This window comes from Suricata suricatta, chromosome 12, assembly GCF_006229205.1.
Source record: "Suricata suricatta isolate VVHF042 chromosome 12, meerkat_22Aug2017_6uvM2_HiC, whole genome shotgun sequence".
Classification (NCBI taxonomy): domain Eukaryota; kingdom Metazoa; phylum Chordata; class Mammalia; order Carnivora; family Herpestidae; genus Suricata; species Suricata suricatta.
The window spans coordinates 83,421,846-83,437,194 of NC_043711.1; the positions used below are offsets into that span (position 1 = coordinate 83,421,846).

The window sequence follows — 15,349 nt, forward strand, 5'->3', positions numbered from 1 at the left end:
AGATTGAAGAGATGGCTCAAGACCAAACAAGGATCTCCCCATCCCCCTGACTGGCCAGCCAGATGCAAGGCAGGCACCCCAGTGCTCTCGGGAAACATGCAGGCTATCGGGATGTGGTGTTGGGAGACCACAAACTCTTAACAGTTTCAATCACTGATTGCTGCTCCAGGTAGCATTAAATTCTGGAACTTCCAGCTAAAGGCATGAAGAGCAGGCTCCAGGCCAGAGAAGGCCCATCAGGAAGGGGACACTGTCAGAAGACAGGACAGGTGCACAGAGAAATGATAAGGGCTGAGAGGATATGGAGTTCCCTATGGTTCCAGTGCTAAAGAGAAACCTGCTTGCGTTGGACCTGCTAAGGGAGCTCCACAGGTCTCCAGAGTGGCATCTTCTTAAGGGATTTTTAAGAATTCCTCATATAAGTTTCACTTTCAAGCTTAGAACCAGACTTGCATAAAACGTGTCTCTCCCTGAATACTTTCAGACAACTCAGTCTTTGCAAGTCATAATGACTCACCAGAGGAAGTATTAATACATCAACATTTCTGTTCAAGTAAACTGACGATCAGAGAGTTGAGTGACTTGTCCAGGGTCACATAGTATCGATGTAGCAAGGCCCGGGGTCAAACCCAATTCTGACTAATCTAGTGCTATTTCCTGGACACTTTTGGCTCCATTACTGTTAGTTTCACTGGATTATCTGATTTGAGAGATGAAACCAACTTTAGAGATCATCTGGCCCAAAGAATGTTCAATTTCCATGGATTAATAGGTCATGAAGAAGAAAAGGAAGATCTGGGGTCAAATAAGCTTAGAAAATGTTGAGTTAAGCACAGTTAAATAGATTTTATTTGCTGTAGGATTTCATATAACCTTTAACCTGCTCATGTTCACTATGACTCTCCAAAATAAAGGATGCTACAGTTGACCCTTTAACAATGCAGGGGTTGGTGCTGAGCCCTGCACAGTTGAAAATCTGTGTATAACTTTTGACCATCAAAAAATTTAACTACTTAAGAGCCTGCTCAATTGGAAACTTTACCGATAACATAAAAGTCAATTAACACATATTTTATATGTTATATGTATTATATACTGTATTTTTATAATAAAGTAAGCTAGAGAAAAGAAAATGTTTTGAAGAAAATCATACAGAAGAGAAAATGTTTATAGAACTGTGCTGTAAAAAAATGTGTGTATAAGTGGACCATGCAGCTCACAAATGTGTTTCTCGAGGGTCAACTGTATATTTAGTATTCCCCAGACTTAATTAACCAGGAATTACTTGTGCATACAACAGCCAGCTATTCGACATCTCTCAGCACTGGTGTTCTAAAAAACACAGTTTAACAAACACAAATAGACCCTGAAAATGAGGGTTAGATGGGCTGGCAATCTAAGGTCGCCACGTGAGCCAAGGGCATGAAGCCTATGAACCGCTTCCTAGAAGTAAGAGAAGCTCATGGAATCGAACCTCTATAACACAGCTCCCTTTCCCTGGCACAGGATGTTCTCTCTCTCACGCTCTCTTCCCCTGTGCCAAAACTTGCATTGGAGGCTTGGTTAACTTTCAATGTCCTGATGCTAAGTCCTAGACCACTGCTGAGGTCACCCTAAATGTCCCTTGGCTGGGTTCCAACCTGTTGCTCAGAGCCCCAAATCCTACAAGCAGGGGCTAAGGTGGCCTACTTGTCACAGACAGCAAGAGTGGCAGCCGACCTACCAGCCCAATCTCTGACCGGCTCTCCCAGAGGCGCATGAGAGCCACTCTGGCCACGTCTTCGAACACGGGGTCACCAGTGAGGCTGCTCAGGGTGGCAAATTCTACAATGAAGGTCCCGATCCCTGCTGTACAGGTGACAGGGGTTTCTCCTGGGTTCACGCCATGAAGCAGGTTCACCGTTCCATATGGCATGCCAGTGGGGGTCTGAAATGCTGAACAATAGCAAAATTATGATCCCAGATTGGAGCGGGGACACAGGGATGGTTTGACACAGACCCAAGCCTGAGGCCTGAGCCACCACTTCCCTCTTTATCTCCTGGGTGATCTGCTAGAGACTGAGCCAGAGAAGGATACAGATCATGACTGGAGGGTCCGTAGTGGCCACCTAACCCACGTGCTGTCAAGCACTGAGCAACGTGACCCTCGGGCAGTAGCCTATAATGAGGAGGAAAGCAGTGGGCTGTGTTCCAGGCTGCCACACCCACACATGCTCTCTTTAGCTAGAGCAGCTCTATAATTATTTCATTTACACGATGCTCTCAGAGGCGAGGCAGGTAACTCAGTGCGAAGCAGGTGGGGTTTAAACCACAGGAAGTCATAAGACTTGTGGCACACTGAAGAGCATGTCCCATTAGAACCCATTCATACACTTTTCTATTTTTGTTTTGAGTTTTATTGAGATATAGTTGACATAGAGCCCAGTGTGAGTTCAAGGGGTGTGGTATAGAGACCTGACAACCTATACTGCAAGATGATGAACATAGTGAGTTAACATCCAACACAAAAAGAAAAATTTGTTTTTTTCCTTGCGATGAGAATTTTTAGGGTTTATTCTCCTTGTAACTTTCAAATATACTACATAGAGTGTTAGCTATAGTCATCACGTTGTACATGACAGCCCCGGTACTCACGTTTTTTACTGGAAGTTGTATCTTTGACCACTTTCATCCAATTCCCCTCATATACTTTTCCAAGTGCAATTATGACCAAATTAAACCTATCTGCAGGCTCTAAACAGCTCCAGAGGAGCCAATTTGGGATCCCTGCTCTAAACAGTTTACAGGGAGGGGCACCTGGGTGGCCCAGTTGGTTGAACGTCTGACTTGGGCTGAGGTCATGATCTCATGATTCATGAGTTCAAGCCCCGCGTCAGGCTCTCTGCTGACAGCTCCGGAGCCTGGAGCCTGCTTCCAATTCTGTGTCTCCCTCTCTCTTGGCCTCACCTCCACTCATGCTCTCTCTCTCTCAAAAACCAACATTAAAAAACAAACAAGTAGTTTAGGGGGTAAACTTTTTTTTTTAAGGATATAAATCACTAAATGACTGATGTGGTCTAATCCTCAATTTACAGATAGGAAAAGTCATGCCCGTAAGGAAGTGACTCAAAAGTCATACAGAAAGCGGCAAACAGAGCTGGGATGGGAATGCCTGCCACTCGGCCACTCCTTTATGCTCTGCCCATCCCACCCTGGTGCCTTCCACTTCAAGGCAAGGAATTAGACAAACAGCCAGAGGTGGAGGTTTCCTCTCTAGGCCAAAAGATCAAATGACCCCAAGGCAGCCTGTGCGTCACCAAACTGTGAACAAAGTTTTCAAAACTTCCAAGAACCGTAAGGTCTGGCTACTGGGTTGTACATGATAAATCTAAGTGGCAGCACCAGTGGCAAGAAATGAGAATGCAAGTCACAACCAGAAGGGGCTCAAAGAAATATTTCAGAAAAGTCAGGCAGTGTTAAAAAGAGGGGAACTGACAAAATCCTATTTCTTTCTTTTTTTCTTTTTTTCCTTTTTACTTCTTTTTAAATATGGTTTATTGTCAAATTGGTTTCCGTACACAAAATCCTATTTCTTGACCTGAATGGCAGATACCCTGGGACTTGCTCCAATATGTACTTTCCAATATGTATATTTCTCAATACAAAATGTTTTTTTTAATGACCGCCCCCCCCAAAAAAGGGAGCAATTAAGCAGTGTGCGCTATGGATGAATCACACAGGATATGATGTTTGGAAGGAGCTGCTCAGGCCATGAGCCATGAGTGGATCTGCACCCAGCTCACTCAGTGTCCTCCGCTCATATCCAGAAAGGGAGAATGGTGATGGCCCAGAGGCTGGTGAAAGCACAGGGTGATGTGTTTGGGTGTGAACAGCCCCAGAGTCTCCACCACGCCCTGAAGAGAACGCAGTGTCCAGCTGATGCTATCGAGCCCAGCTGCTGCCCTACCAGACAAACACACTGAGGCTTGACCTACAGCTCTGGACACAGCGTAGCTCCAAAACGTGTCCCTCCCATTTCAGTGGTGTTTGAGGTTTTCCGGGCACTTTTTCCTTTCTGACCTCATTTTATGTCTCTTAAAAAGCCAATGGGGCAGGCAAGCAGGAATTATGAGTTCCTTTTCAGAGATGGGGAAACTGAGCCAAGGAGAGAAGAGTGGCTTGGTCAAGACACTGGCTAGTCCAGAAGGGGGGCTCCTAAGATCAAGGCTCTTCTCTGGAACCTTTTACTCCGGCAGTGTGGGGGCCTTAGAGGGGGAAATAGGAACTCAAATAGGAACAAGAGTCTTCCGCCCACCAGGCCAGGCTTCAGCCTCTCCTGCAAACAGTAATGAGGTCGGCTCATCCATCCTGGGTCCTGACAAGCCCTCAAAATACCCAGGACTCTCCTGATTTCCTTTGTGGGTGCTGTTTGGATGAGGAACAGCAGAAAATAACTCGGCATTGCCACTCTGGTCTCCAGCAAGAGAAGCAGGACCTGGTGGACTGCATTTCTCCCGCATGTCAGTGTGGGTCTTACCTGGAAGGAGTTTTCGGGCTGCCTCTTCAGCCATCCTCAGGAGAGGTCCAGAGCAGGGCCATCCGGCCTCTACTTCCACGCCAGCCTTTTTTGATAGCAGGTGAGCAGACAGAAGTCCTCCTACCACTACAGATGGTACAAAACACATATGTCAGAGTCCAAAGGACCAAATTTTCCCTTGTGTCAATTAAACCTACTCTGTTGTGCAGGTCGCTGGGAAGGGGCTAGAGGCACCTAGTGAAAGAGTCCCCTCATCCCACATAGTGGTGCAGTAGTAAGTTCTCAAATTTTCTTTCTTTTGGTGGGTCACAAAAACAATGGCTATCACTTTTTTTTTAAGTCCCTACGGTATACCCAGAACTAGGTACTATTGTCTCTTCTTCAAACAAAGATACTGAGGTTCAGAGAGGTAAAGTGACTTGCCCTGGGTCATCCAACTTATAAGCAACAGGGCCAGGTCTGTCTGGCTGCAAAGCGTGTGCTCATTCCCCTCGGTCCCTCTGTCTCCCAATTCCCCAAGACCTAGGGTGAGGGGCAGAGTAGTTATTACCTTCATTGTATTAATTAATCTGTTTGAATTTATTACACAATATTTAGGACTTATAAAAAGCCACAAATGTTCTGTATCTGGAAATATGGCTAAATAGATACCCTAAATGGCCCTCTCATTGCACAAAACGTGTGATCTTGAACTTCAGCTTTCCCTTCCTCTTGGCAGAGGGGGAATAAGAGACAAAGCAAGACCTACCGAAGTGGAGAGTCTGATAAAAGATACCTCCATAAAGCTGGGACCTGAAAGAATTATATATTCTGTGTGTAAGGATGGATTCAAAATAAACCCTACATACATTTAAGGAAAACTGCAGGCCTCCAATCTTGAAGCCAAATAAAGGGAAGGGGGAAAAAATCTCTGCTAAGCATTAGTAACCACAGGATGGTACTCACTAAGCTTTACAGCCTAAATTCATACCAACTGAGTAGTCCAGGAAAACTCACACCTTTAGCATAAAGTGGTTTTTGGCAGACAATGCCAGCCACATGGCAGAAGGGAACAAAAACTCTAGCTGGAAGGATTTACCTTCAGTCTAGGCCTCAAAAGAAGCCCAGAGACAGAGTCTGGGAATGACAGCACATTAAAATCTAAAAAAATCACAAGACATATGAAGAAACAAAGCAATAGGAATATGAGCCAGCAAAAATGACAGTAAAACAAGACTTACCAGTACATTAAATACAGGAACTATCAGACACAGAATACAAAATAGTTATGTAGATATGTTTAAATAAATAAAAGAAAAGCTTGGAATAGATGAATAAGTGGCAAAAAATCATAAAAATGATGAAGCCTACATACAGGTGCCTGATTGGCTCAGTCAGTAAGCGTCCGACTTCAGCTCGGGTCATGAGCTCATGGTTTTTGAGTTTGAGCCCCGTCTTAGGCTCTGTGCTGATAGTTTGGAGCCTGGAACCTGCTTCAGATTCTGGGTCTCTCTCTCACTCTACCTCTCCCCTGCTCACGCTTGGTCTCTCTCTCTCTCTCTCTCTCTCTCAAGAATAAATAAACATTAAAAAAAATTTTAATGACCAAAACTATTTTTGAAAGAAGCAAACAGCATTTCTAAAAATGAAAAGTAGGGGCGCCTGGGTGGCTCAGTCGGTTGAGCCTCCAGCTTCGGCTCAGGTCAGATCTCACGTTCATGGGTTTGAGCCCCGCGTCAGGCTCTGTGCTGACAGCTAGCTCAGAGCCTGGAGCCTGCTTCCGGTTCTGTGTCTCCTTCTCTCTCTGCCCCTCCCCCTTTCATGCTCTGTCTCTCTCTGTATCAAAAATAAATTAAAAAAAAAACATTAAAAAAAAAATTTTAAAAATGAAAAGTATAATAACTGAGATTTAAGATTACATAGGCAGGTTATTCTTTTTAAGTTTACTCATTATTTTTAAAAAAATTTTTAGGGGCACCTGAGTGGCTCAGTCAGTTAAGTGTCTGGCTTTGGCTCAGGTCATGATCTCACAGTTCGTGGGTTTGAGCCCCACATCGGGCTCTGTGCTGGCAGCCAGCCTGTTTTGTATTCTGTATCTCCCTCTCTCTCTGACCCTCCCCTGCTCGCACTGTCTCTGTCTCTCAAAAATAAATTCAGTAAACATAAAATAAGATAGGTTTATTAGCAAACAAGATCTATCTGAAGAGAGAATTAGTGGATTTGAAGACAGAGTTTAAAAAATTACCCAGGATGCAACATAGAGAGACAAAATTATTTTTAAAAATACTAAAGAGATTTGGAGGATACACTAAGAAGTTGTAACAAATATCTGGCTGGAGATTTAAAAAGAGAAGAGGGAAGAAATGTGGGAAAGGCAATACTCGAAGAGAAAATAGTTAATGAACTTTCGAAAACTAATGAATGACACTAATTCTCAGATCCAGGAATGCCAAGCAAGATAATAAAAAGAAATCCACATTTATGTACATCACAGTAAAACTACAGAACACTAGAGTAAAAAAAAAAAAGATTTCAAAAGCAGAGACTATGATTGTTTTAAGGCTAGGTGATGGGTATATCCAGTTTATTATACATATTTTCTCTACTTTTATATATTTTGTAAAACTTTCATAATAAAAAAGTTTTTAAAAGAAGGGGGCAGGCAGCATAAATAAAACCAATCATCTACAAAATAACAATTATATTTACTGATTACTTCTCAATAATGACAATGAAATGAGAAGACAATGGAACGGTTTCTTCAGTGTACGAAGAGAAAATACCGTCAAGTTAGAACCATATGCCCTGCAACGTAATCCCTCAAAGACCAAACAAAGGCAGTGACATAAGACATGTTATACAGGGGCTCCTAGGTGGCTCAGTAGGTTAAGTGTCCACCTCTTGATTTAGGCTCATGTCATGATCTCACAGTTTGTGAGACTGAGTTCCATGTCAGCTCAGAGCCTACTTGGGATTCTTTCTTCCCTCCCTCTCTGACCTCTCTCCCCCACCTCCTCTCTATCTCAAAATAAATAAATAAACTTTAAAAAAAAAGACATTTTATACAAACAAAAGCTGAGAAAATCTTCCCAAGAACACACCTGCTCTAGAGAACATTCTAAAGGAAGTAGTTCAGATAGAAGGGATCACAGATGTAAAGTCTCAGACACAGGTAGGAAAGATGGTCAAATAAAGAAATATAGAAATAAATACAGAAGTGAATCTAAAACCTCAAATGTATAGAACAGCAACGACGTATGGAGGGCTTAAAACAAAAAACTAAAACACATACCGATAGCACGTGGGTCAGGATATTCTCAGAGCCAGGTTTTGTATTATTCAGGAGAATAAAGACTTTCATTAACACTTTGCAATGTTTGTTAAATTTGTAATGTTTGTTAGATTTTCCAGGAAAACTATTTAAAAAGCCAGATACTGAGCATTGTCACTAATAAGAGGAAAATGGAATAAGGGGGAAAAAATCAATCTAAAGAAGGCACATACACACACAAAAGAGGATGAAAAGAACACAGAGAAGATGGGACAAATAGCACAAAATAAAACCACAGAAATGATTGCAAATACCTAAGTATTTATAGTAAATGTAAGTGGATTAAATGCTTGAGTTAAAAGATCATCAGAATGGGTAAACATAATACAGTATATAATTTATAAAAGATATACCTGATGATAAAAATACAGAAAGATTGAAAGTAAAAGAGTAGAGGGAGATACCAGTCAAATGCCAATCAAAATAAAGCTGGTATAATTATATATAAATATATAACACATTGAATATATGAATATTAGGAATATACCAGCATATGTGTGTATATGCCGGCATATTTATATCAGCAACAAAGAAATATTCATGTCAGCAACAAAGGTATAAAGAACACAAAAGTGTAAGGCAATCTTAGCTCACAGAAGATAAACTGAGGCCAGTGGTGAGTGGATCCCATCTGATCCCTAAACCAGGATTTTATATCATGCTGTCCCTTTGCTCCTTAATTTTTTAAAAAACTGCTATCACATGTCTGTAATACAAGTTCTGTTGCTTTAAAATACATACAAAATAAAGATGAACAAAATGGGGGGGCGGGGAATAACTTAGCCTCCAGAAGTGACAGTTGGTTAAGCCACTGGCAGTCTAGGAGTTCACTGCAAATAAGGGTTGTACTAGCTTTATAAGAATCACGGGAAACCTGCTAAAAATATTAATTATAGGACCCAGAAATCCAAACTCGTTAGGCTTAGAATGAAACCTAGACAATTCAACTTTTTAAAAGGTTCCAAACAGTTCTGATGGGCAGCAAGCTTTGGAAACTAATGCCCTAGACTTGTACTATGTAATACGGTAATCATGAACCACAAACCACGTGTCACTATTTAAGTTTAAATTCATTAAAATTAAATAAAATGAAATATTCAGTTCCTCAGTTACAGGAGCAACTTTTCAAATGTTCACCAGCCAGGTGCAGCTACTGGCTACAACACTGGACAACCTGGATACAAAATATTTCGTCATCACAAAAAGTTCTATTGGGTAGCGCTCCTTAGGAGATAAGCTCCAAGAAGGTGAGGATTGCATCTTTCTTGTTCATGGCTGGATGCCTAGCACCCAATACATGTTAAATATGTGAATAATTCTGGCACATCTCTGTCCAGTCTTTTCTCTGTCCTCTGCTCATGTCTGAAGCTCATGGGGATCCTGAGGCCTCCACACCCCACCCTCTTGGAGGAAAAAAGACCCCTGTTCAGTCACTGGTTTTGGCCGAGTGCCCTGACAGGGTTAACACTTAAGATTCTATTTACCACCTCGTGGTTTACCCAGAGGCAAAAACTCCACACTCTCTTTTCGTCCAAAACCCCAGCAGGCAGCCCTCACCTCGGATGTTGGTTTCGAACACAGAGGCATTCACATCAATATCAAAGTCTACGTTGTCCTGGAGCACTTCAACCACTCTTTGGAATTCTGAGACATTCCCCAAAATCTGGAAGGGAAGAAGGTCTTGACAGTGAGGCTCTCTCAGGCTTGAAGGCACTGAAGATGTTAGATCGAGAGTCTGGGATCCTATGCTGGTATGGTCCTCACTTACTCAACTAAGATCTATAGTTTCTGGTTCTAGTATTGGTGAACAGGAAAAGGAAACAGTGATATCTAGAAATCACGGAGGCCCAGTACCAAGACACTGCTTAGTCAACTCTTAGTTACCAATTCAAGAGTCCTTGGGTAGCCATCTAATGGAAACAATATACACTGTAGACTGCACAAGGAGATCCTAGTTTGACTACTGCAGCAGGTATCTGTTATTTTTAAGCTTCTCTGGTCACATTCATCCTTGTGGAAAACACTGCAGGTTGGTTGGCCTAACACAGATTCCCAGTCTCCTTTACCCTGGTAGGCACCCACTGTAAAGGCTGAAAATCCAGATGCTTTCAGCCTCCTTTGCTGGTAGAGGTGACTCTGTTACCCGGCCAATGCTAACCCTTGAGAAGTCTACTGGGAGCACTTCTGGGGAAAGATTCCATTTTCCTAATAAAAAGGGACAGATATCACTGGCATCGTGTTTACTCTTCTTCTGCCTCAAAAGCAGACTTTACTTCTAGAGCTGTGGCAGCCATTTTAGACCATAAGGTACTAAGCATCAGAATGAAAGCCAATACGCTAATGAGAGTAGAATGGAGAGATACAAAAAGCCTGGGTCTCTGAAGGGACAGCTAGCTGAGCAGCCAGTCCAGTGCTAGAAATAACCTCCAGACTTTCTTTTACTTGAGAAAATTAAACCCTTTTCACTTAAACCATAAGCCAAATGCAATTCTGATACCTTTTATTCTGGTAGTAGCGGCCCAATTTGAGAGATCACTCTTCTTCCACAGTCACTCTTGCAGTTTGGGAGAGGCTGACCCCAGTCCCTCAGCAGCAAGAATGGGCACCTGATCTGGACCACTAGACTGTGCCCTAACTAAGCCAGTGACTGGTTCAGGAATAAGTGTGTGACCCAAGCCAGATCAGTGAGATTCAGCTCTTGAAATTAATGCAAAAGGGCTGATTTTTGCTCCCCTCAGGTTCCTGACTGAGGGGGAAGTAAATCTGGAACTCCTGATGGCTACTCTGCCAGCATAAGGAGAGTCTGAGAACACAGCCAACAAAGAAGGCAGCGATAAGAGATGGAAAGATTCCTGAAGACATTGTTCGTATGCCTGGATCCAGCTGGGTCTGAGGCCAGTCTTTACCTGGACTTTTTAGTTATCTGACCCAGTAAACTCCCTTCTTTGTCTATATCAGTTTGAAGGGGAACCAAACCAATCCTGACTATCTCAGTATTCAAGGCCCTCCATGATTTGGACTCAAACTAACCTTTCTGACCATGTCTCTCACTGTTCATCTAACCTATCCTCATCTATTTCAGGGAAATTATACCCACTATTTTCCACTTTCTTGCCTTCAGACATGCTGTTCCCTTGCCAGAAACCCCTCCACCCTAGGTCTGCCCTTGTCCAAATCCAATCTATCTTTGACTGTCTAAATGTCATGTCTCTAGGGAGTCTCTGATCCCTCCAGCCAAAAGGAACCTCTCCATCCATTAAAAGACTCCAGTAACTTTATCCACACACCTATATCTTAGGGCATCTATTTCCTTCCACATACAGAGAATCTTGGCCGGGGAAGGAGCCTCATTCTTTCCTGCATTCCCCCAGGGTGCCAAGCACAGCCTATGAAGCAATTACTCAATGTTTACTGAATGATTACATGAATCTTTTTCCACTTTGCAGTTAGTAATCTTCTCAAAACAGAAATCAGCATTTCCTGTCCCCTACTTTAAATATTTCAGTGGCTTTCCATTGCTCTTAAATTAGAAATCAAAATCCTTAACACGGTGAACAAGAGCTTCCATCACCTGGTCCTCAACTAGACTCCCACTCCACTTTGCTTCCTGTATTTCCTTATCCAATCCCCAGACATAATGGCCCTGCTTCAATTCACTGCCTTTGCCACACTCGCTCCTGCAGTAGGCCCGTGTACAGGCTATTCCCTCCGCCTGGAACACTCTATCCTCCCCGACTTGCCTAGATGACACTTGCTTTTCCTTCATATCCCAACTTAAGTGTCATTCTCTCTCCCTTCTTCTCTCTCTGCCCCTCCCCTACTCGCACTCTCTTTCTCTCTCAAAATAAACTTAAAAAGAAAAAAGAAAAATTATATCTTCAAGGTGATCATAATAATGTAAATAAATACTATTAATATATAAAAATGAGAAGGGGTGATAGAACCAGAAATGGTGAAATAGGGAGAAAGTTGTTAAATCCTCTCTTGTGGCCTTTTTAAGGAAGATGATTAAGATTGGAGTCCTACAGAATTAAACTCAAGTCCTAGTTCTGCCATTTCATAGCTGTGGACCCTAGCCAAGCCATTTTACCTTTTATCAAAATTTATTTTGAGAGAGGCAGAGACAGTGTGAGTGGGGACGGGGCAGAGAGAGGGAGACAGAGAATCCCAAGCAGGCTCTGCAATGTCAGCGCTGAGTCCAATGTGGGGCTCAACCCCACAAAACCGAGAACATGACCTGAGCCAAAACCAAAAGTCAGACACTTAACCTGCTGAGCCACCCAGGCGCCCCTGCCATCTTACCTTTCTAAGCAACAGATTTCCCGACACGAAGAAGGAGTAAAGGTGTACCTTATGGGGTTGTCGGAAGGGTTAAACAAGATAATACACATAAAGTACTTAGCACAAGCCCTACACATAACACACTAACTAGTTACTGCTGCTATCTTTATCACTGAACATGTCTAATTAGAATGTAAGCCTCTGAAGGGGCACCTGGGTGGCTCAGTCAGTTAAGCACCTGACTCTTGATCTCAGCTCAGGTCATGATCTCAGGGTTCATGAGATCGAGCCCGCATTGGGCTCTGTGCTGACAGCGTGGTGCCTGCTTAGGATTCTCTCTCTCCCTCTCTCTCTCTCCCTCTCTGCTCCTGTCCCCTGAGCATGCATGTACGCACACTCACTCTCTCAAAAACAAGTAAACTTAAAAAAAAAAAAAACAACAACACGTTTATGTTTAGAATGTAAGCCTCTGAAAACAAGAACAGTCTCAGTCTCTGTATCCCCCAGAGAGTTGCACAGGCCCATCACAGCTCTGTGTTCATGACAGGCGTTCTGTAAACATCTGCTGAATAAAGGACCCTGAATACATATGGAATTCATCGTTTTCCTGTATCTAGCTGGGCAACCAGAACCTGAAGCTTCAGAATACTGAGATGAAAATAAAAGGCCCAAGTGAAGAACTTGTTTTTCACCCACAGTGAAGCTGCCAAAAGAGGAAGTATATTGGTTGCACAACCACAGTGAGGTAAAGGGACAGTCAAGACACTTACCAGCAAGGTGTCCAGGGCATCAATTAGCGTCAGAGAAAAACTGTAAAAGGGCAGAAATCCCAGCTGCTTAGTAAGAAAATCAAACGCAAGATATCAAGGCTGCCCCAGATAAGATACCCCAAAAACTAGTAAGTGAGGCACAGTGATGCCTCTTCCCGTCCCAGTTTCCAGTCACAACAGAGAAATGCTAGCAAAAATTACCAAGAAGTTCTGACCCATTTAATGCACCAGGGAGGATGGGCTCCCAACTGTAGCCCAACTGTGGTTAAACACATCACCTGTGTTCACGGCAATCCTTCTCTGCCATGGGGAGGCAGTATAAGATTGTAGCAAAGAGCACAGGCTTTCCACATCTAGGAATTTATCTCAATGTGCACAGAGCTGTATGCTTGAGAATGAGCATGGCTGTGTTGTTTAGAATAGCAAAAAGCTAGAAATACCACAAACATACACTCGTTGAAAAGTGATGATCTAAATTGTAGTACATTTCAACAGAGCAAAACTATGAAGTCGTAAAAAAAATTGTTATCAAGCGTTCTGTGGGCTAATGTTAAAATATTCAAGTTATATAGTTAAATGAAAAAGACAAAGGATAGAATAGGAAGTGAGGTATGTTTCCATCTGCATTTTCAAAAAGAGATATATAGACAAAAAGCAGATTAGCTGTTGTTTGGGCCAATGGTGGTGGAGGAATGAACTATAAGGCAGCACAAGAGAACTTTTTAGGATGACAGAAATGTTCTTGATCTTGACTGTGGTTGTGGTTATTAGATGCCTCAAATGGGTTCATTTTATTACATGTAAGTTATGCCTTTAAAAGTTAATTTAAAAAGATACACATACACATATGATGGTAGAAACTGAAACTATTTTTGAGAGGATACACAAGAAAGTTAACAGTGGTTGGAGATCTAGAGTATGCAAGAGACTAACTTTATTGTATATGATTTTGTACTGTTTGAATTTGCCTTTTGCTTACATTTTTTCAGCTAAAAAAAGGCAGCACACATTGTTTTGAGTTTATAATTTCTCCAATCCTTAGCATACTCATTTGTAAAATGGACAAAACAACACTTAACCTCCAGGGGTGTTAAGAGAATTAAATGAGAAGATACAAGTAAAATGCTTAGCACAGCGTTTAATCAATGCCAGCCTCAGCTAAATACAATGATCTTTCACTCAGCAAGGAGCAAGGAGGAGAATTCCACCTCATAAGTTCTTATTCTAGTGGAAGTTACGAAAGACTTAGTAGCAGGTGAAAATGATAGTATCAGAGAGTGAGAAGTGCTAACAAATAAGTAAACAAACAAACAAACCAAAGGGGTGATTTGCGAAAGCGACCTGTAGGGGGTGGGTAGTTAAGGGAGCTGATGCTGAGGTGACATTTTGAGTTGATTTTGAGTTGAAATCTCAATAAGCAGTCAGTAATGTGAGGGTAACGGGGGAGGTGTGTTTCAGTTACACTAACAGATGCTCTCAAGAGTTACATCCCCTCCTGGTACTGTCGTGGTTGGAGCCCAAGGTGGATCCCGGTGGATTGGAGGGAACGTAGCCTCACCCTCGCTAGGAGCTTTTCTGGAATTAGCGAGGAGACCGTCAAGCCACCAGCCCCAGCTGACCCGCCCGCCTAGGAACCGGACTGCCAGACCCCAGCCGTCCCCCTTCTCCTCCACTCGCACTACCTGCCCCAGGTATCGTGCCCGTCACAGGTGAGAGGTCGCAGCTCGTCGTAGGGAAAGGCATTCTCGAGGTAGCTGTCGTAGGCGTGGTAGAACATGGCCTTGACTCGCTCCCTGGTGCAGGATATGAAAAATGAGGCCGAGGAAAGGACAAGAAATCGGGCGAAGAATGGGAATCGCCACCTGAGCCCAGTGGAGGGGTCTGAGCAGGTCGGGGGGTGGGGAGCTGGCGGGGGAGTCCTAGAACGGAGGGAAAGGAAAGGGAAAGGGTCTGCGCTTCCCCTTCCCCAACTCTGGAAGGCAGAGGAGCCTGATCCCCTTCACCTGTAGTGGGCGGGGTCGGGCGCGGTGCCATCTGGACCAGGCGCACCATGGTGCAGGGGCAGCAGCGCGCATAGGAGGCCGAACAGGACAAGTAGCCGGAAAGGCATAGAGCTCGCGTCTTGTCAGCGCCACCACAGCAGTAGCAGCCACCGCCACTCACTCATCCTGGGCGCCTCTGAAGGTTGTTCCGGGAATCCGCGCCACTGCGCCTGCGCGCCCGGGGGAGATGGAGACTTAGTCACCCATTTCCGGACTACAAGTCCCAGAACACAATGGGAAGCGGAACACCAACAATGAGTATCTGGGACAGTCTCTGAAATGGAAATCAACGTGGCCGAAAAACAGTGGCTACTACAGATACTATGATTAATTAATGTTTTCGTAACAGCATTTGTTGAGCGCTTATTGTGTACTAAGACTGTTCTAAGTACTTTAAATTTTTTTTTCCCAGCCGCCTTATAAGCATAAA

General features: G+C 43.3%; 1 protein-coding gene across 3 annotated transcripts in view; it reads right to left on the reverse strand.

Moving 5' to 3' along the window:
* The window catches only part of LOC115273158 (ER degradation-enhancing alpha-mannosidase-like protein 2), a 29,824-nt gene extending 14,759 nt beyond the window's left edge, over positions 1 to 15,065 (reverse strand). For all 3 annotated transcript variants that reach the window (XM_029916082.1, XM_029916081.1, XM_029916083.1), the window contains exons 1-6: positions 14,881 to 15,065; positions 14,560 to 14,670; positions 12,878 to 12,917; positions 9,384 to 9,489; positions 4,517 to 4,642; positions 1,724 to 1,935 (exon numbers count right to left, since the gene is read on the reverse strand). In XM_029916082.1, the coding sequence (XP_029771942.1) occupies positions 1,724 to 1,935; positions 4,517 to 4,642; positions 9,384 to 9,489; positions 12,878 to 12,917; positions 14,560 to 14,670; positions 14,881 to 14,987 (702 nt within the window). In that variant the 5' untranslated portion in view covers positions 14,988 to 15,065. The remainder of the gene's footprint in view (positions 1 to 1,723; positions 1,936 to 4,516; positions 4,643 to 9,383; positions 9,490 to 12,877; positions 12,918 to 14,559; positions 14,671 to 14,880) is intronic.
* Positions 15,066 to 15,349: the final 284 nt, after the last annotated feature.